The sequence below is a fragment of the Pseudophryne corroboree genome, chromosome 6, assembly GCF_028390025.1.
Source record: "Pseudophryne corroboree isolate aPseCor3 chromosome 6, aPseCor3.hap2, whole genome shotgun sequence".
Taxonomy (NCBI): domain Eukaryota; kingdom Metazoa; phylum Chordata; class Amphibia; order Anura; family Myobatrachidae; genus Pseudophryne; species Pseudophryne corroboree.
In genome coordinates, this window is record NC_086449.1 from 31454496 (window position 1) to 31475706 (window position 21211).

The 21211-nt window shown below is 44.4% G+C and overlaps 1 protein-coding gene across 1 annotated transcript in view; it reads right to left on the minus strand.

The window, feature by feature from the left end:
- Positions 1-5925: 5925 nt before the first annotated feature.
- LOC134934180 (extracellular calcium-sensing receptor-like) overlaps positions 5926-21211 on the minus strand; it is a 44589-nt gene continuing 29303 nt past the window's right edge. Inside the window, exons 4-7 of the mRNA XM_063929673.1 lie at positions 18991-19815; positions 16458-16685; positions 9155-9278; positions 5926-6839 (exon numbers count right to left, since the gene is read on the minus strand). Coding sequence (XP_063785743.1) covers positions 5926-6839; positions 9155-9278; positions 16458-16685; positions 18991-19815 — 2091 coding nt within the window. The remainder of the gene's footprint in view (positions 6840-9154; positions 9279-16457; positions 16686-18990; positions 19816-21211) is intronic.

The window sequence follows — 21211 nt, forward strand, 5'->3', positions numbered from 1 at the left end:
AGGGGCAGAGGAATCCAGAAGGATCCCTGTTCGCAAGCCAGGACTGGTTCCCATAGGTAAGCATCTTGGGTGCGGGAGCATTCACCATCTGCAGATGGTGAATGCTTCCGCAGTCAAGCTCTGAAAATATTGTATTTTCAGAGCTTGGTGAATGAGGTCCCCATACTAGTGTATGGGTACGCCAGGTCAGATAGGGGGTGAAAGGTAAACAGGAGATATCACGTTACCTTTATGATGATTGGCCCCAAAACTTTAGTTTTACAAAAGTAGGTGAAAATGTTCATTTTCACCCACTTTTTTAGAAATACAGGGCGATATTTACTAAGTCCTGGATGAAGATAAATTGGACGGAGATAAAGTACCAGCCAATCAGCTCCTAACTGTCATTTTTCAAACACAGCCTGTAACATGGCGGTTAGGAGCTTAAATATTGATCCACTTTATCACTCTCGAAGACTTGGGGCCTAATTCAGACCTGATTGATGGGCTGCTAATTTTCCTGTCCTATGATCAGATAGTCGTCTCCCAAGGGGAATTTAAATTCACCCGTGCAAGTGTGCGATCGCATGTGTACGCCGAGCTACAAATGTCCCTCAGTCAGCGGACAGCTGCAAATCCGTTTGCACCTCACTCACCACTGAATTTTTTTTTTTCCACTGTGTGCAGTGTGTGTGCAGCCCAGGACTTCCTCCTCCAGTGCGATGAGTCCAGAGCTGACGTCCCACACTCTCCCAGAAAATGCTTGGGAACGCTTGCGTCTTCCCTGATACTCCCAGAAAATGGTCAGTTACCACCCACAAACATCCTCTTCCTGTCAATCATCCTGCGAATGCCTGTGCAAATGAATTTTTTTGCACCGGCTAGTCGCTGTTTGCCGATGTGTGTTGTTGCTTGGCGGAACGCGTGCACATTGCGGTGCATACGCAGTCAATCAATAATCACCCACTGTGCAAAAATGCACAGTAGCCATCAGGTCTGAATCGGGCCCTTAGTAAATAGAACCCTGAGTATCTCAGTTCCCATCTGTGCAATAGACACACTGATCAAGGAAACTCATTTTTATAAATTGGGAGAAATGTATGGAAGTCTTTTATCCAACCAGACGATAGGGACAGGGATGCTACTATTATAGCGGCATTACAGCAATCTGATGGCACTAGAGTTCCTATGGGGGAAGACATTCAGAGCCGGCCCTAACCAATATGATACCCTAGGCAAGATTTTGGCTGGTGCCCCCTAGCACCACCGCTAGTTCCGACTCTGACCCTGCGCCCCGTTCCCATCACCATCACTCCTCACCCGTAGCAGTCCTCATTTTAGTGTTCCTACCCTCTGTATTTTAAATAGGAACAGTGCACATATTCGGTGCACAGCCCAAAAAGGGGTGTGTTCTTGCTGGGGAAGGGGCATGGCCACAAAATAGTAACCCCCCCCCCCCCAATTCAAATTATGCCACACAGTAGTGCAACTTTATTAATTTTATCATGCGCCCTCCTGCGTTTTCCCAGATACAAAACGATAAATTGCCACCCACAAATGGCCTATTCCTGTCATTCACCTTGCGATTGCTCATGCGATCACTTTTTTCGCACCATCCCGTCGCTATGCATCAATGCCCGGTGCAATCATCTGACACGCAGGTGCATTGTGGTGCATATGCATGCGCAGTTTGGATCTGATCGCAGGCTGTGAGAAAACGCACAGCAGCGGTCAGGTCTGAATTACCCCCATAATGTCATACATAATATCCCTTTCACATATGCCGCACATTATTAATGCCCTTATATACATAATGACACACATAATGCCCCTTACACATATGCCGCACATTATTAATGCATTTATACACATGACATACATAATGTTCCTTACACATATATTCTGTGTGTTACTGCGGCTGTATCTGCATACGAAATACTTCATTACAGTATATTCCTGGAATTCACTGTAACGTATTTTGTATGCAGATACAGCCGCAGTCACACACAGAATATAGGCATGCCACATATCATTGTAATCAGCAGAAGCTGCTTGTGCCCCTAGGCATACCAAAGGCCCTAGACATTTGCCTAGTTTGCCTATGCCTAGGGCCGGCTCTGAAGACATCATTGACACTTCGGGGGTTATTCAGAGATGAATGCAGATGGCTGCATACACATTCTAATTGCAAACACATCGGATCTAAGGTTGTCCACTGGCGGCGCAGCCTGGCGGTGCTGCCCGGCGGTCAGAGGCCATTTTTTATTTCGGACCGGCTGCATGTGACATCACACAGCCGCCCCCAAAATGGTCCCAGCCCGGCCCCGTTTTCCCAGCGCCGCCCCCACAATGGCATAACTCTGCCCCCACAATTGCCTTGCCTGTCAATCACATTGCAGTTGCATCCATCGGGGATACGACTGCAATGTGTATGGCTGCGCAGCCGATATACAGCCACTGCACATGCGTAGTGTGCCGCCACTGGCTAGCTGCACTGCAGGCCGCTATTGTGGTCGGGCCTGAATATCCCTCTTCATCCATAAGTAAAAGTGTCAGTTAAAAGATGAGAAAATGGAATATAATTTTGATATAGATAGATATCACCCTTACTGGAGACTCCCAGGGGTATACTTACTAAAGGTCGATTTTGATCACTTTTCATCCAATCAAAAAGGGGTCAAAATGAAAATAAAAAAGGGCCGATTCAGCATGGAACGCTGTTACGTCCACGTTCCCAGGCTGAATCCTTCTGCAGTGTGCGACGGCATCTCACATGTGCGAACTCCTCTGCCTGATTGACAGATCAAGGCATTTGCAGGACGGTAGGGGGCAGCTTGTTGGCATTTAATTGGCGGCATTTCAGTGTTGGGGGGGTGCAGTCCGGACAGGGTCAGACTGGCTCACAGGGGTACAGGGGAAACCACCAGTGGGCCCCACTGCCTGAGGACCCACTCCTTCCCTTCCCATAGGGATCAGGTTCCAGACTGCGCACTTGTATTATACATGGTAGATATGTTGCATTATATTGCACAAGACTATTGTGCATTTCAAGCCTCCGCGGTGGCTGGCCACACCCCCTTTGTAGGCTGGTCACACCCCTAAGTATGGGCCACTATGACTGCATTCCCCCGGTGGGCTCTTCATACCCCAATCCAACACTGAGTCCGGACAATGCAGGTGTGTCCGGACAGTTTGCGGGTGCGCGAGCCAAAAGATAGTGGATTGCCATCTGCCTCAGCAGTTAGGCTGCCTATACAAAGAGCAACTCTAAACATGCGAGCACTTTGCTGTTGTGCGATGTGCTCACATGTTTGCGGGGGTGCGGAGGCCTGGCATGCGGGGCGGACTTGCCCTGTGCTGGGCGTCCCCACCACATGTCAGAGTAATAGGTTGTAGATGTGCTATAACGTAACTAGAGATGAGTGGGCCTGGTTCTCCAAGAACATGACCCACCCGAATTTCCCATTCCGAGCCGAGATCCGAGTCCGGCTCAGGACTGCCCACCTTACTCGGATCCCAAAGCGAGGCCAAACGTCATCTTCCTGCTGTCGGATTCTCACAGGTTTTTGATTCTATAAAGGTCCCCGGTGATTGGCGCCATCTTCACGCTGGCTGTGGAGAGTGTACTGGACGGACGTGTTTGTCTCAGTACTGTGTTGTCTGGCGTGGGGCGGGTGCTCTGCCTGCTGTATCTGAAAGGGGTGCTAAGTCTTCTGTATTAGTTCAGACGGGGTGCTCTGTCTGCTGTATCAGTCCAGGAGTGCCCTGTCTGCTGTATCAGTCCAGGGGTGCCCTGTCTGCTGTATCAGTCCAGGGGTGCCCTGTCTGCTGTATCAGTCCAGGGGTGCCTTGTCTGCTGTATCTGAAAGGGGTGCTAAGTCTGCTGTGTTAGTCCAGGCCGGATGCTCTATCTGCTGTATCAGTCCAGGGGTGCTCTGTCCGCTGTATCTTAAAGGGTTGCTCTGCTGTATCAGTCCAGGCAGAGGAGCTCTGTCTTCTGTATCTGAAAGGGGTGCTCTGTCTGCTGTATCTGAAAAAGGGATGCTCCGTCTGCCATATCTGAAAGGGGTGACCTGTCCATTCATCCAGGGTCTCTGCCCAGTGTAAAATTAAAATAATAAAAGCTAAACACAAAAAGCCTAAAATGATAATTATAAAAAATATATATATTTTTTGTTTGTGCTGTACCCCAGTGTACTATACAATTTTTATTTTATTTTCATAAGTACTGTGACATTGCCGGACAGACTGCATATTGTTTTTTCCTACTCATACATGTATTGTGCGACTCTGTTGGTGAAGGTCCACCGCAGTGTTTGACTACCATTTCTGACTCATACACATATTGTGCGATGCTGTTGGTGAAGCTAAACCACAGTGTGTAATAATATATATTGCTGACTCATTTGTGCAACACTGTAACCACAGTGTGGGATATAAAAAAATACATATTTGTGACTCATTTGTGCGACACTGTAACCGCAGTGTGTGATATAAAAAATAATACATATTTCTGAGTCATTTGTGCGACACTGTAACCGCAGTGTGTGATATAAAAAATAATACATATTTAAGACTCATTTGTGCGACACTGTAATCGCAGTTTGTGATATAAAAAAATTATATATTTTGACTTAAATGAATATTTTGTGCTGTGTCATCCCAATATACTTTCAGGGACTGCAGCTGCTCCGTCCATCTATGGGTGTTCTGTCAGTCCACCAAAAATAAATTTATATTTTGTGCTGTATCCTCCCAATATACATTCAGGTTTTCTCCGTCCATTTCAGGGTACTGTGTCTATAGCTCATATTCTTATGTTATAATTTATTGTCCTATTTTCATAATTCTTATCACAATATTGTGATTCATTCAAATTAATATGAATAATAATTAATTAATTACATTTAAATAAAATTAACATAACTAAACTCTCCACACTTGAAGAGCGAACCTACTGCATGTCGGATATATCTTTGAAGAACAGAAAAACGTAATACTAATATGAAAATAATTTTTAATGGATGATTAGCGAAACGTCTCTATGTCGAAGAGATCTTTGAGGAGCAGAAGAACTTGATCCTAATTTTAAAATAATTTTAACAGCATTTAAATATATATTGTTAACTGCCACATGTTTGCTGCCCACTGCTGTCGCTTAAGACCCCCATCCACTAGCGAGATTTATCTCAGCAATGAGTTGGATCCCTTTTTCCTGCAATCTGGCTGGCAACTTCCCGGGAGCCCTGCGATTGCGTTTTGCTACTTGAGTGTATTTTTTAGATGTGATTTATCTCATGCAATATAATGGCAACTAAGTGTGATCTGCGACTGCAATGCGAGGCACACAGGAATGCACCTTCCATTGAAATTGCACGTAAATGACATGCAATGTGACACTTTTCATGCAATCCATCTCAGCAATTCGTCTCAATCACATAAATAGAGCCTATATCGCATTAGTGGATGGGGGCCTTAAGTTTAGTCATCCAGCTACCTCAGTTCAACCTTTTGGCCTAAACTAGATAAAAACAATAGTGTGAGCCATGTGGTGTTCAGAATAGACTGGACATGAGTGGAAATTAATGTTATTGAGGTTAATAATACTGTAGGAACAAAAACACCCCCAATTTCTGATATTTTAGCTTTTTTTATGATTTAAAAAAAAATCCAAATCCAGATCCAAAACCAAAATACAAAACACGAAAAATGGCGCGGCGCACACCCTTAAACATAACACAGGGCTTTGGTAAAGACATTTTAAAAAAAATGAATGACAATAATCAAATCTTTAGTAAAGAACATAGTTGCACAATTTTTGTGATTCTTCCATCCACATTAACCATAGCCAGCGTCGGCTAACATTCACTAGAGATATTTTATAATACCAACCATTTTTATTGATTTATTGCATTACAGATTAACTGAAACAATCAATTATACATATCAGTTTTGCAGAAATCTGCCTCTTCTCATGAGATATTCCCTGGAGTTCATGTCTGGCCTGAACACTATGATGAAACATTTAGGCAGAAACATACAGATTACCAAAGCCCAACTGGAAACCAAGATAGCAAATACTTCCATGGAGACTGTGTATTTTCCCTGAGCACTGAGGGAGGCTGGAATAAAGGACACCCAAACACTGAGGAAGGCCAACATGCTAAAAGTAATAAACTGGGACTCATTGAAGCTGCTAGGAAGTCGCCGAGCCAGGAAGGCAACAATGAAGCTAATGGTGGCCAGAAGAAAGAGATAACCCAGCATGGTCCAGAAGGCAATGGAAGAGCCCTCATTACACTCAATAATGATGAGTCCAGGTTTTGTTTGAGTGTTGTATTGTGGGAAAGGAGGGGCAAATGTCAGCCAAGTGACACACAAGAGGAACTGTAAAAGGAAACAAGCAAAAATGATCATGTAGGACACTTGTGGTGTGGTCCATCTCCTCAGGCTGCTGCCCGGTCTGGTGGCCAAGAAAGCAAAGACCACCATGATAGTTTTTGCTAAAATACAAGCAATACAAAGGGCAAAAACCAACCCAAATGCAGCTTGACGTAGGCAACAATTCTCAGGTTGGGGATAACCAATGAAACTTAAAGAGCAAAGGAAGCACAAAGACAGGGACACCAGGAGAAGACAGCTTAGGGAATAATTGTTAGCTTTCACTATGGGCGTGTACTTATAATGAATTAATAGCCTTAAAATAAATAGAGGAATGAAGAAGGACAATATGCTTGATGCTGCCAGTGCTGCTCCTAATGAGTCCTCATAGTCCAAGTATTCTGTTGTCTTCTGTAGACATCTGGTTTTCTGAAGATTTGGCCACTGATCCCATGGGCACTTCATACAATCAACAGCATCTGATAGATAGAATGATAAAATTATTCACTTATGATTTTGATATCTTGTCAGTGAAGGGTAGTAGTATTATTACAGTAAAATACGTTGGATGTGAAAACATCTACAGTTCATCCATTCATTCTGACATTTGTGGTGATCTCCACATGTTTCACTTTATAAAATTTGAACAAACAGATATGAGCAAAAATTCCCTAGCGGATTATTGGTGGTCAGTGTTGTCTTATCCAATGCTCTCGGTTCTCCAACAACACTTTAGGCAAATGATTTATAATTATTATAAATATATCCTACTATGACAGTGTTAACCTTGAAACTTATAGGATTTGTCTAACTGATCTACTTTTGGGCATATTCTTATTTTGTCTTTTAATATTATTTTCTAGAATAACGGTGCTGAATTCCAGGGAGAAATTTACTAAACATTGATTTTGATCTACCGTTTTTAAAATCAATGAAAAAACGATCTTGATCAATGTTTGGTCACAAGGTCTGAAAGACATTTTCTAGCTGTTGATTTTTTTTTCTAATATCAATTATTAAATATTATTTCTACATCGATTCTCATCAAGTTTTATAGATTTTAAATCATTCAAAATGGACCTTTAGCAAAGTCGGTTGCCGTTGCTTCTGCATCTATTTGCAGTCGCCCATCCGCGTCTTTATACAAATGCCACTACAAAGCCACCCCCGGCATACATATGTGCGTCCAAATGTTCAAGGACTGAGATGCCCTCTGATAGCATTTATAGATGCTGAAATACTGATTGTGCATCTTTAGATGCAAAATCGGTCAAGGCATCAAAATTTGCTCTAGCTCAGTGGCAGTTGCAGATTATCCAGGTACGGCCACCTATATGAGCAGCTGAGCATCTCTGTATGCAAACACTCTCAATGACACTCCTGCAACTCTTCCATGACATGCGTCAGCTAAGCCACTTACCTATCTCAGCTCAGGAATTACCACTACATTTTCAAGAAATTTCTGAGACCATGCACTTCCCATGCACCTTAAACATAACTCAGACTGATGTGTGCATGCTTTTTGGATGCATGCGCAGTTTGATATAGATGTGCATAAACAGAGAAAAAAACATTGATCCACTGCATTCGAAATTACCAGTGAGTGTGAGTCTGATTCATAAACAGGCTCAATATCTGTAATTGACCCAATATGTAAACTGTTTCAACAGAACACAAGACCATATTATAATCCTCAGTATTATCATTATTATATTATTATCGGGTGTGGTAGAGAAGACAGTCATTAGGTTGACCCCATGCAGTGTCAAAAAGGTCAACAGTGTCAAAAAGTTGCATGCATAAGGTCAACAGTGTCAAAAAATTGATACAATGGTCGATACAAAAAAGTTTGACACAAGGTTTTTTGTTTTTTGGGGGGCTGTCAATTTATATGTTTAACCATATCTGCTTTTCACGTACTGACCTTTTGTATCCTCTGATCCCGAGCACTGTCTACCTTTACCTTTTGACCATGACTTCCTTTTGAACGCTGTGGACCAAATGTATGTGGACCATATTGGGCCTCCTATTGACTGTCAACCTAGACACTGTTGACCTATACATTGGAACCCATTATTATCATGAGTGGACAATTAGATACTTGGCCGCAGAAGAATATAAATTGCTATTGAGTCTGAAAGATCAGAATCCCCAGTTGGAAGAATTATAATGGGCAATGGTGGAAAATCTTTTAGATTTTGATACTCGTTTATCTTGGAAAAAAAAGGACAAAAACACTTCAAATGAATACTGTACAATTTTGCATTGTGCAAGGTCTAATACACTGCTTGGCTGCTGATTGTATCAAGCCCTGCAAATGTTAGAGTAAATCAATTAGCTATAATTTAATTCAGTCTATATGAGTGTTTCAGTGCTTTGATTCCAAAAATATAAAAGTTCTGATCATGCACAAGGGATTGCATGTGAGTTTTAGTTACCATAAGATATTCACATTCCCCAAATGTCCTGATTTTGAAGGATCACTCCTTCTTTTAAGGCACTGTCCTAACAACCCACCCGGGAATGGGTGTATTAGATTGGGGGAGCTCTCAAACAATGCGGGGGAGAACCTGGAAGCAGCCCAGTAGCTTAAGCAGGGTGACAATATTGGTGGTGAGATCTAAGATCATGCTCTATGATGTGAGGCCACAAAAATATTTGTGTGCATGCACTGCAGGTGCATGAAAAAAAGCTCTGCAGTCCTTGCTTTCAAATTTTTAAGCTCCAAAACAAGAAAATAAATGCTTCTAGTATCTCCAGTATCTCATGTTATGTCTGCAGGTCCACCACTCACCTGTCTGGACAGATATTTCTCCTTGTAGACAAGGGACACAATCAAAGCAACAAGCAGGTTGTCCTCTTATAGCCGTCTTCCTGGTACCTGGAGGACAGCTCTCACTGCAGACTGAGCGAGGGGTCTGGTGATAGGACACAAGATTTAGATTTTTTTTTTAAAGCAACATTATTTCTGGTAAGTGTGTCAAGTTATTTTCCAGACCTAAGAAAATATATATTCAATTGACTTGGGAATCTCTCACTAGATGGCATATTGAGGCTTGCTGTAAAAGAACACATCTGTATGTCCCCAACCATACTTCCACATCCTTACAATTCTTTTTCTGAACTGAACAAATTTGCTCCAAATGATGCCTCCGGATTTGTGATACATGGTGTGCAAAAGATGAAGGTATTTCAGAACATACTGTATTACCTTTATGTATCCTCTCCAATTCCCATTTTTGTTTTCTTAGCAGAAGCAAATGTCTTCTTTGTCTCAACTGAGGCTGGAAAATTAGCCATTTATCGGTCCTGTACAATACTATAATATATTCATTCCCGTAAACCATGAAGGATGGCCGTATCAGGATACTGCACTATTTTAGGACCCATGGGCAAACAAAAGTAGAAGTGCCCAGCTTCCTTGGACCAACTGCTATATTTGGACTGTTTAGGTTTGATCTAGAGGAGGATTCAGTTCAGTACTAGAAGTAAATGACACATCCCCACCCATCACAGAGGAAGCACCAGATGACACTCATAGTCCCATGGGATGTCATATTAGGTGTTTCTGGAAGCCCCAGAATTCTTGAATAGAACAGGTCCAACCAATTCCAGACCATGGGGCAGCTCCACCCTGACTGATGGACCATGATAATTTATAGAAGGAATTGCACATGAGAAGCATACCAGGGAGAGGGAATGGAAGACACAGAGAGAAAAGTAGCAGAAGTATCTAGAGAACAGTGCTGACTGCTCCGAGGACCATCTTACCGTCGGTAACCGCCTGTTGCTGACTTCACCCACTGCACAGTGTGAAGGTACTATGCTGCCACCACCAAACACCTAATCTGCCGTGGCATCTGGAACCACGGTTATGCTCTGTATGCATTGACACGCCGTTTTACCACACCTGTGTGGTGCTGACTAATCCCCACTAGTCGCTTGACTAGGTTTCTGCCGGTAGCTGGCGGAAGGTGGAGCTTGGAGATGCTGAGTGCTCCCTGGACAGCCGGAAAACAGAGCTAGGTTTGGCCTATCTCTGCAGGTCACAAGATGAAGTGGTTGTCTTGAGGCAGATGATGTTTATTTGCTCAAATAGCCTTCAAAAAGACGTCCCTATTGCTGAGGGCAACAGCAATACAGCAAGATGTTACAGCAGAAAGTAATTGGTATAATACCCTTTTCATGGGGCAGCTGCCCTCCTTTTACCCTACTCCAATACACAATACCACATGGGGTAAGTCCGCCCTGTGGTTTACAATCACATGCACAGCTACCATTGTTCTTTATGGACAGTGGGGGAGTGGTCAGCTGGGAGATCAGCTCCCGCTGAAGTGCTCAGAGCCTCAGCATTCAGGAGGTGGCCAGCCGTGACAGCCGGGACAAGCATCTCAGGCTGCTGCGCTTCCGGGGAAGTGCCGCACACTGGGGACTAGGCTAGCCGGCTCCCTGCATGGCGAGCGGACCAGAGTGCGCTGCTCACAGGGGACCTGGCAAGCCGTCTCCCTAGTGTTGAGGGGGTACATAGGGTGATGGACGCTGAGGTCTGGGAGCTACACTCCTCGGACCTCAGCACTGCAGGAAGGCACAGAGCCACGGCGGCAGGGATGAGCGTCCCGAGCATCTTCTGAAGCCGTCGGGCTTCAGAAGGGGGGTGCACCACAGCCTTAGATCCGGAGGCTGCGGTGAGGCAACTGAATTCCGCTATGCTGAGAGATGGGAAGAGAGAGGAAAAGCTCAGTTTTCCAACAAGCTGGGTTGTTTTTTAGAGCTCCATAGGGATAGCTTTTTGTGAGCAGGAAACCCTGACCAGGGATCTAGGCTGCCCAGCTTTGGAACCCAAATTCAGGCTGTAGATGCTGAGCTGGGTACCAGGCAGATTCCTGGAAGTAAGTTTCGGCAGGAAAACTTCCCCCAGCGCAGACTGAACGTCACCGGGGTGGATCCAGATCCTCCAGGATGGGACGATCAAGAGAGAGCAGCAGCTCTTCCTTCTCCCCCCGGCGCGCACACACAGCTCAGCCTGCCAGGGGCTCCCTCACTGCCGCAGCCGCCGGAGGGGTCCGGGACCGCGGCGCTACATATAAATACAATACTTTTAAACATTATTAGACACTCGGGGGGAAATTTACTAAGCTCCCGATTTTGACCGAGATGCCGTTTTTTCATCAAAGTGTCATCTCGGTAATTTACTAAGCACTAATCACGGCAGTGATGAGGGCATTCGTAATTTTTTGCAAGTTCAGGTAAAAAATTACGAATGAATACACCATCGGTCAAAACGCGGCTGTTTAAGTATGAATCTCGGTCATTTACTAAGAAGTGCAAAGCAAAAAACAAACAAACACTGCCGTGAAAAATTACAACTCGTAAAAAAGTGCTAAAAAAAAACAGACCTTTTTTTTTTATTCGTGATTGGATAGGCATGCACGGATCCATGAGATCCGTGCATGTATATCAGTGGGAAGGGGTGGGAAAGTGCTTATTTGTTCAAAAAAAATTGCGTGGGGTCCCCCCTCCTAAGTATAACCAGCCTCGGGCTCTTTGAGCCGATCCTGGTTACAAAAATATGGGGAAAAAAATGACAGGGGTTCCCCCATATTTAAGCAACCAGCATCGGGCTCTGCGCCTGGTCCTGGTCCCAAAAATACGGGGGACAAAAAGAGTAGGGGTCCCCCGTATTTTTAAAACCAGCACCGGGCTCCACTAGCTGGACAGATAATGCCACAGCCGGGGGTCACTTTTATATAGTGCCCTGCGGCCGTGGCATCAAAAATCCAACTAGTCACTCCTGGCCGGGGTACCCTGGGGGAGTGGGGACCCCTTCAATCAAGGGGTCCCCCCCCCCAGCCACCCAAGGGCCAGGGGTGAAGCCCGAGGCTGTCCCCCCCCATCCAATGGGCTGCGGATGGGGAGGCTGATAGCCTTTGTTGTAAAAGAAAAGATATTGTTTTTAGTAGCAGTACTACAAGGCCCAGCAAGCCTCCCCCGCATGCTGGTACTTGGAGAACCACAAGTACCAGCATGCGACGGAAAAACGGGCCCGCTGGTACCTGTAGTACTACTACTAAAAAAATACCCAAAAAAAGACAAGACGCACACACCGTGAAAGTATAATTTTATTACATACATACACACATACATACATACTTACCTTAAGTTCCCACGCAGGTCGGTCCTCTTCTCCAGTAGAATCCAAGGGGTACCTGTTGAAGAAATTATACTCACGAGATCCAGGGGTCCAGGCTCCTCGGGAAATCCAGGGGTAATCCACGTACTTGCATAAAATAAGAAAACGGAAAGCCGAGCCACGAACTGAAAGGGGCCCCATGTTTTCACATGGGACTCCTTTCCACGAATGCCAGAAACCCACTCTGACTGATGTCTAAGTGGGTTTCTTCAGCCAATCAGGGAGTGCCACGTTGTAGCACTCTCCTGATCAGCTGTGTGGTCCTGTCCTCATTGACAGGCAGCACACGGCAGTGTTACAATGTAGCGCCTATGCGCTACATTGTAACCAATGATGGGAACTTTCTGCCCTGCGGTTGACCTAAAGTGACGTCACCGCTGAGCAGAAAGTTCCCATCATTGGTTACAATGTAGCGCATAGGCGCTACATTGTAACACTGCCGTGTGCTGCCTGTCAGTGAGGACAGGACCACACAGCTGATCAGGAGAGTGCTACAACGTGGCACTCCCTGATTGGCTGAAGAAACCCACTTAGACATCAGTCAGAGTGGGTTTCTGGCATTCGTGGAAAGGAGTCCCATGTGAAAACATGGGGCCCCTTTCAGTTCGTGGCTCGGCTTTCCGTTTTCTTATTTTATGCAAGTACGTGGATTACCCCTGGATTTCCCTAGGAGCCTGGACCCCTGGATCTCGTGAGTATAATTTCTTCAACAGGTACCCCTTGGATTCTACTGGAGAAGAGGACCGACCTGCGTGGGAACTTAAGGTAAGTATGTATGTATGTGTGTATGTATGTAATAAAATTATACTTTCACGGTGTGTGTGTCTTGTCTTTTTTTGGGTATTTTTTTAGTAGTAGTACTACAGGTACCAGCGGGCCCGTTTTTCCGTCGCATGCTGGTACTTGTGGTTCTCCAAGTACCAGCATGCGGGGGAGGCTTGCTGGGCCTTGTAGTACTGCTACTAAAAACAATATCTTTTCTTTTACAACAAAGGCTATCAGCCTCCCCATCCGCAGCCCATTGGATGGGGGGGGACAGCCTCGGGCTTCACCCCTGGCCCTTGGGTGGCTGGGGGGGGGGACCCCTTGATTTAAGGGGTCCCCACTCCCCCAGGGTACCCCGGCCAGGAGTGACTAGTTGGATTTTTGATGCCACGGCCGCAGGGCACTATATAAAAGTGACCCCCGGCTGTGGCATTATCTGTCCAGCTAGTGGAGCCCGGTGCTGGTTTTAAAAATACGGGGGACCCCTACTCTTTTTGTCCCCCGTATTTTTGGGACCAGGACCAGGCGCAGAGCCCGATGCTGGTTGCTTAAATATGGGGGAACCCCTGTCATTTTTTCCCCCATATTTTTGCAACCAGGATCGGCTCAAAGAGCCCGAGGCTGGTTATGCTTAGGAGGGGGGACCCCACGCATTTTTTTTAATTATTTTACAGTGTTTAATTAAAAAAAAAAAAAAAAAAACCCCAGCACGGATCACACAGATCCGGCCGAGATTGATTGTAAAAAAAGTCGGCAGTGTTTTGCTAATCACTGCCGTAAAAATAGGTAAAAAACCACGAATGACATCGACATCGGAACAAAAGAAAAACCAGAATACGACAGCTTAGTAAATCCATCGTAATCAATTCAAAAAGTTGCAATTTTACACTGTCGATGTCATTCGTGATTGAACTTGGACATGAATTTGGAAAATACGAATCTTAGTAAATGTACCCCTCGGTGTCTAGCGCCTTCACAGTTTAAAGATGGCGCCTAGCGCCAGAACATTTGAAAAGTGGCGCCAAGCGCCTATTGTCTCTCCCAATGGCGCCGGCAGCTGAGGGTTAACCCTTGCAGCGCCGCAGCTACCATTGTCCATGTGGCAGGTCCTGAACCCTTTCCAAAAAGCCATCTGATGCCTGCAATCAAGTGGGAGGTACCATAAGGAGGAGAAATGGATCAAAAAAATCCAACTGTAAGACAGACAATGAAGCCGCACATGTAGAAACTGCTGCCATTGCAGGGAGTAGGGACCAGCTATTGAAGGAAGACACTTCAGGAGTCATAATTCAGCAAGAGAAACAGCACATCCACAATGGAAATGATGTGTGCACCTCACTTGCATGGAGACAAATTGCACATAGGCACTATTATGCCTGAACCTCTGTGAGGCAAGAAACCATCATTCAGATGGGTATGGAGTTCACACTAGGTCATGACACAAGAGGGATCAGGAGGTCTAAAAATAAAGTGGTAATATTGGAAAGTGCTGGTGGGGTTTCTGGTTGTCTGGAAACCCCCTTCTATCGGCCAGCGGCTTGAATGACAACAACAATAACATATAATACAATTACTAGAGCTGCGCTACAACATGCAGTTTAAGGGACTGAGCAGGGCTGCTGCATATGCAAAGTGGTAGCAGCTTATTCTACCAAGTTTGCTGTGTTGGGATCTGAGTGCTCAATCAGTGTACTGGACAAGAGAGTAGCTACCATGAAAAAGAGACAGGCACTTTACCATGAGGTGGGAGAATGTGTGCTTACAAAGTGCAGATCTGTCTCTACTGGTTCTATTATGTTTGGATATTAAAACTTTTACTCACCACTTATGTTATTTATATTAGTTAAATATGTTTGATACAGTCTATACTATAGACCAATGTAACAGGGCCAGTGGAACAGGTACCATCTCCTGGGGTAGATGGCACGGTGCAGCGGCTGAGAGATCACACAAGTTGGTTGGTTTGGTACAACTGGACTCATCCAGTTTTATTGTGCAGAAAAAAACAGAAATAAACATCAAAATAAAATACCTTGCCATCTGGCGCTAAATAAATACAGGATAATTCCTAACTCACTAACAAAAAATACAAAGAGAAGTTACCCGACACAACTCATTTGTTTTAAGTCGCAAGTTTCTCTCTCACAGACTCCATAGTCTCATCTCTTTTCCTAAGCAGTGTGTGAGAGAGATGATCAGGCTAACAGCCTTTTAACTAGAGATGAGCGGGTTCGGATTTACTCGGTTCTTAATGCCAGAATTAACACAAGTTCAGATTTTCTAGATTTTTCTTATTGGCTAACCAAATCACATGATGTCCGAGAGGCAATAAGGAGATCCGGGTGAATCCAAGTAAAACCGAACCCGCTCATCTCTACTTTTAACATACTCCAACAGCTGAAAGCCCTAATTATTAGCCTTCTGTGAGGCTATTAGCTAAATGATCCAGAACTGGGCCTAATTGGATGGGGAACCTGCCCTATCTTCTCACATCCAACCCCAGGACCTTTATCTGGTTCTTACCAAAAGCTCTCAGCAGAACCAACACAATATTCCTGGGGGTTTAAAACACACACTGTAAGTAAGGAACCTGGGGCAAATATATAAGAAAGGAGTCACAAACAGACAGTTATAAGAGACAATGAAAGTGTAAGAATATTGAAGCACAGCAAGAAACAGAAGGAAAGACTAAAACACAATTGAGGAATGCTCAGGAACTACTCCATGTTATTTACACGGGAAAAAGAAGTTCTGAAGCCAGAGCATGACCCTTTCTATATCTTCACCAGTCTCAAAATCTCTCTCCTATGATTGTCTCCCACATTATTCCCTAGGAGTTAACTATTAACACCATACTGTACACACATTTCAATGTAACAACTCAAAACTCCCACCACTGGGGTTTATATCCCTCCATGGTTATTCATACCAGCCATCTTTTCTTAAGACCATAGTAGTAACGAAGAAGGTTGAATGTTTAGTAGCTGGAGTCATCAGATTCTTACAATATAACACATATAAAGATAAGTCTTAAAGCATTATGTCATGTGTCCCAGCAAATTGTTTTACTTTGCATTGAAAATTCTTTAAATTAGTATTTCTAGCAAAATTATTGAAACTGACAATCTCTGCAAGGTCTCACCTCTTTCTTTCCCATAGGCCACAATAACAGACTTTCATTGATGTTGAGAAATTGACCAGAAGATGTGATGGTGTCATAACTGCCGACCTTGACCTGTCCCATAGTGCCTTCTTGGGTCAGCTGCCAGTTAACAATGTCATAGACTGCAGGGATGTCTCCATTCTCATCAAAATAAAGGTTACTTCCGCTGTTCAGTGTAACCCTCACATTCCTTATGTAGTGCAGGAGCTGTAAAAAAAATATAATTATTATATACTAGATAGGACACCTGGTGTCAGTTGGGTTGAAGAGACTAAAGTGGCTCAGGTGCATCCTAGAGTGGTGGGTCTGTCTTGCAGCTGGGGACTCCATGGCCCTAGATGTAGCAGTTTGTGCAGCCTTGATTGACTTATGTGTTTGTCTTGCAGTTGCTGACTCCAAAGACCTGGATGCTGCCTGTCTTTCAGCATCAGTGGATTGGCCTACCACACATTGCATGGGGGAGAGGGTTAACACATATAAACATACATGTAATGTTGTATGTTATATAAGTGTTGGCTACCTTAGCCTGGGGATGACATCGCAGTGGAAAACAGCTGCCGTGGCTGCACCTGCATCTCAGCATTCGGTTTCACTTCTCCATCCTCTAAAATTCCACCTCTAGACTAGCCAATGGGAGGAGAATGGAGTCCCAGAGGGTGCAACAGCGGCTGGGAAACACACAAGTTCTGCTGATCCTCTGGGTAAGGCAGACGGCACATATATTACATACATTACATGCATGGAGTTAAGGGGGAATTGCACACATAGAGTGGGCATAGCCAGAGGGGTGGTGCTGACATGAGGTGAGGGCTCCCCTATCCTAAGTACCCCAGCACCCTTAAAGTCTAATCCACCCCTGCCCCCACCTATTCATGTGAAGACAGTTAAATTACTACACAGATAGATTGCCTTTTTTACTGAGTCTTGTTTAAATTCCTCCATCATCCTGTAAATGGAATATTTTATATTTTTATATATTATGTTTTACAGATGTGGCACTGCTCATCTATCCCGTGATGTGTACGCATGTGCACACATATCGTGGGAATGTTTTGCAATGATCAAGTGCCAATAGTCGCACCCGCGATCGCCCATGCACGCAACCATTCGCAGGCACTCTTTTTGTGATCGATTTACCGCAATGCGTCAATTGTAAAAAACAGGGGGGGAAATGTTGGGGGGGGGGGGGGGTTTTGTACAACTTATATGTGTTCAGGGCCAGGCTGAGCCACTTCATCAATAATAAAAGCGCTATGATTCGCAGGGTGAAGTTGTTGTCATTTGTTAAAGAACAGAAGAAAGGATTTTGTTTTGCTTTTGTAAAACTTGTGTGTGTTCAGGGCCAGGCAGTGGCATTGTAAAACAATAATGCTCAGTAGGTGCCATGCCACACGTTAATAATATAAGCACTACGAATTGATATGGAAAAGCCGAAAGAAGAACAAGATCAGCAACCAGGTTGGTTTTACCACGCAAATGGTTGCCTCTTTAAAAAAAATGGGGGAATTCACAGAAAAACTTGCACTTCCTGCTTCTTGCATGCTATAACAGTTTTTTCATTGGTATGCTGCCCTGTGCTTTCTGGCGTATGCTGGTGTTTTGGGGTGCCACACCCTGCACCTAGATATGGCGCTAGGGACCCCAAATATAGAGAGACACCTTGATACGGCTTTGGGGCTTATTCACACATTTGCGCAAATATGTGTAACCAAGATCTCTGAATTCTGATATTTGGGATTTATATCTGGTTACTGTTATCATTCAGGGTGCTGGGGGAATCAATGTCTCTCTTTTTTTCATGCTACAGCATTCCCCCTGAATATTAAAAACATTGTACTTAGCGGGATCCGGTCAGGATACGGACGCCGGAATCTCGACACAGGAATGCCAACGCCGGTATCCCGAAAAGGATTACAATCCCAGCGCTGCCATCCCGATGTCCAAGATCCTGAAGGAGACACTGTTGGCCTGCCAGAGAGGTACACCATAGAGGGAGGTTAGGTTTAAGTTGCAGGTGCGGTTAGGATTAGGCTGCTGGGGGGGAGGGATAGGTTTAGGCTGCAGGAAGGGCGGTTTAGGTTTAGCTACCACTGGGGAGGGTTAGGATTAGCCTGTTGTGTGGGTGGGTTAGGTGGCTATCATTGGGGGACGTAAGTATACCCCTGTCAGGATTCTCACTGTCGGGATGCCTCTGTCAATATGCTGACTGCCAGCATCCTGGCATTTTGATCCCAACCCATAATTAGTATTAAAAGGAGAATAGGAAGTGTAAGGGGGGTGGTGCTTTGACAACACCACTCTGTGTTTGATTAAGATCTACCCTTGTAAAAGAGAAGAGTGCATTGCTTGAATAATGAAGTCTTAAGACGTACCTACAAAATCAGAGGAGCGCTGCAGCAAAAGCAAAAATCAAGTTCTAGTGAAATCCTCCTAAAGTCTAGCAAATGTTTTGGCAAAGTGACCATGCAAGAGGATTACTTCTTTAATAATTTAACCCCAGACATAAATTTACCTGCCATGGCTTAAAACTCAATCTGTCTTTACTGCCCATGTGTAAAAATGTTGCTTCCTTTGATACACCTCTTGTCAGGCCTTCCAAGGCTTTGGCCACAGCACGGACGGCGGCGTAGTACCCATGAGTAAAGCACAAGCTGTTGATGTAGATGAAGCTGTTTTTGATGCTGTCCATACTCTCTGCTGCTGTGCACTCTGTCACTGCGGGATCCAAAGAGCTGGTTGTGTTTTTCTGATAAAGAAATCTACAGTTAAAAAGTTTCTCCCAGTAGAAGTTCACCCAGGACTCTACCATCGTTGGGTGGACCTTGTTGAGATAGTCACTAAATCCAGGAATCACTCTGTTGTTAATAAATAAACCAATGGACCCTGATAAAATCTGAGCAAAACTTCCAGATGAGAACAAATTAGATGTTGACCATCCAGCGTTGGAGACAAAAACCTTCCCTTTGATGTTCTGTTTCAACATCTCATTCATGATAGGAACTAAATCAGCATCAGAAGAGAAGATAATGACAACCTTTGCTGATGATTCTTTGATGACCTTGACTATGTGGGGGGCGTTGCGGTCTGGTTGAGATAAACGTATATATTCCATGAAGGCCACACAAGCTCCAGCCTTTATTATCTCTTCCCTGATTGGCTGAATTCCCTGTAGACCATATTCATTTCCTGCAGCCAGCAGACCTACCCAGGTCCAACCAAAGTGTAGAATAAGGTTAGCCAGTCCCTTAGACTGTTCCTTATCACTGGGAATAGTCCTTACAAAGGAGGGAAACATTATTCGATTACTTAGTAGAGAGATGCTTGATGTTGCACTGATCTGGAAAAAGAAAGCAAGTTGCACTTATGTACATGATTTTATGTTCTTGGCTACCCAAAGCTAACTCTCTCTGCACATGTTACATCTGCACCACTTGCAGTGCAACGTGGTTTTGTCCATTAGTGTGCTTTTTTGGTTTGCTAACAAACTTGAACAAGGCCCAGTATCATTAAAATTAGAAACAAGCAAATTAGATAATCCGTATATGGGCCCTCATTCCGAGTTGTTCGCTCGCTGCTAATTTTAGCAGAATTGCTAATAGGCTAAAATCCAGCAGTTCTGTGCATGCGTATGCACAGCAGGGTGCACGCTCTAAGCAAATTTACACAAAACTATGCTATTTTACTCACAGGCGAACAAAGCTTTTCAATCGCTCTGCTGATTGACAGGAAGTGCGTGATACTGGGCGGAAACTGCCCGTATTCAGGGAGTGTGTTAAAAAAACGCAGGCGTGCCAGGTAAAAATGCAGGAGTGGCTGGAGAAACCGGGGAGTGGCTGGTCGGACGCTGGGCATGTTTGTGACGTCAAACCAGGAACTAAACGGACTGAGGTGATCGCAATCTAGGAGTAGGTCTGGAGCTACTCAGAGGAGGTAATCCAAGTTGATCGCAGCAGGAAATTTTTTAGCAGTTGGGCAAAACCATGTGCACTGCAGGGGGGCAGATATAACATGTGCAGAGAGACTTAGATTTGGGTGTGGTGAGTTCAATCTGCAATCTATATTGCAGTGTAAAAATAAAGCAGCCAGTATTTACCCTGCACAGAAACAAAATAACCCACCCAAATCTTACTCTCTCTGCAAATGTTATATCTGACCCCCCTGCAGTGCACATGGTTTTGCCAAACTGCTAAAAAATTTCCTGCTGCGATCAACTCGGAATTACACCCAGAACCTGCAAGGAAATTGCTTTCATTAGCAATTCTGCTAATATTAGCAGAATTGCTAATCTTTCGTTATTAATTCTGCTATGCTAAGATACACTCCCAGAGGGCGGCGGCTTTGTGTTTGCATTTCTGCTAAAAGTAGCTAGCGAGTGAACAACTTGGAATGAGGGCCATTGTAAATACAGACTAAGATTCAGGGAAATGGCTATTAAAAAATGAGCTAATATATCATATGGTTTAGAATAAGGACAGAGACCAACTCATCCCACACAAAAACAAAAGTGTCTTTTCAGAGATGGGCAGGCGTGTAAGCGATTCTTTGGCAGAGTGGAGGACCTTGGAGGGAGTGCAGGAGAAGTGGGAAAAATTAAAAATGCAATACTAAAGGCAACATACCTTTGTATAAAAAGGGTTAGGTTAAAAACACAAGGAAAAGTAAGCCAGTGGGGTTTGTGAAAGAAGTAGCAAGTATTGTTACAGCAACAAAGATGGCCTTTATGAAATATTAGC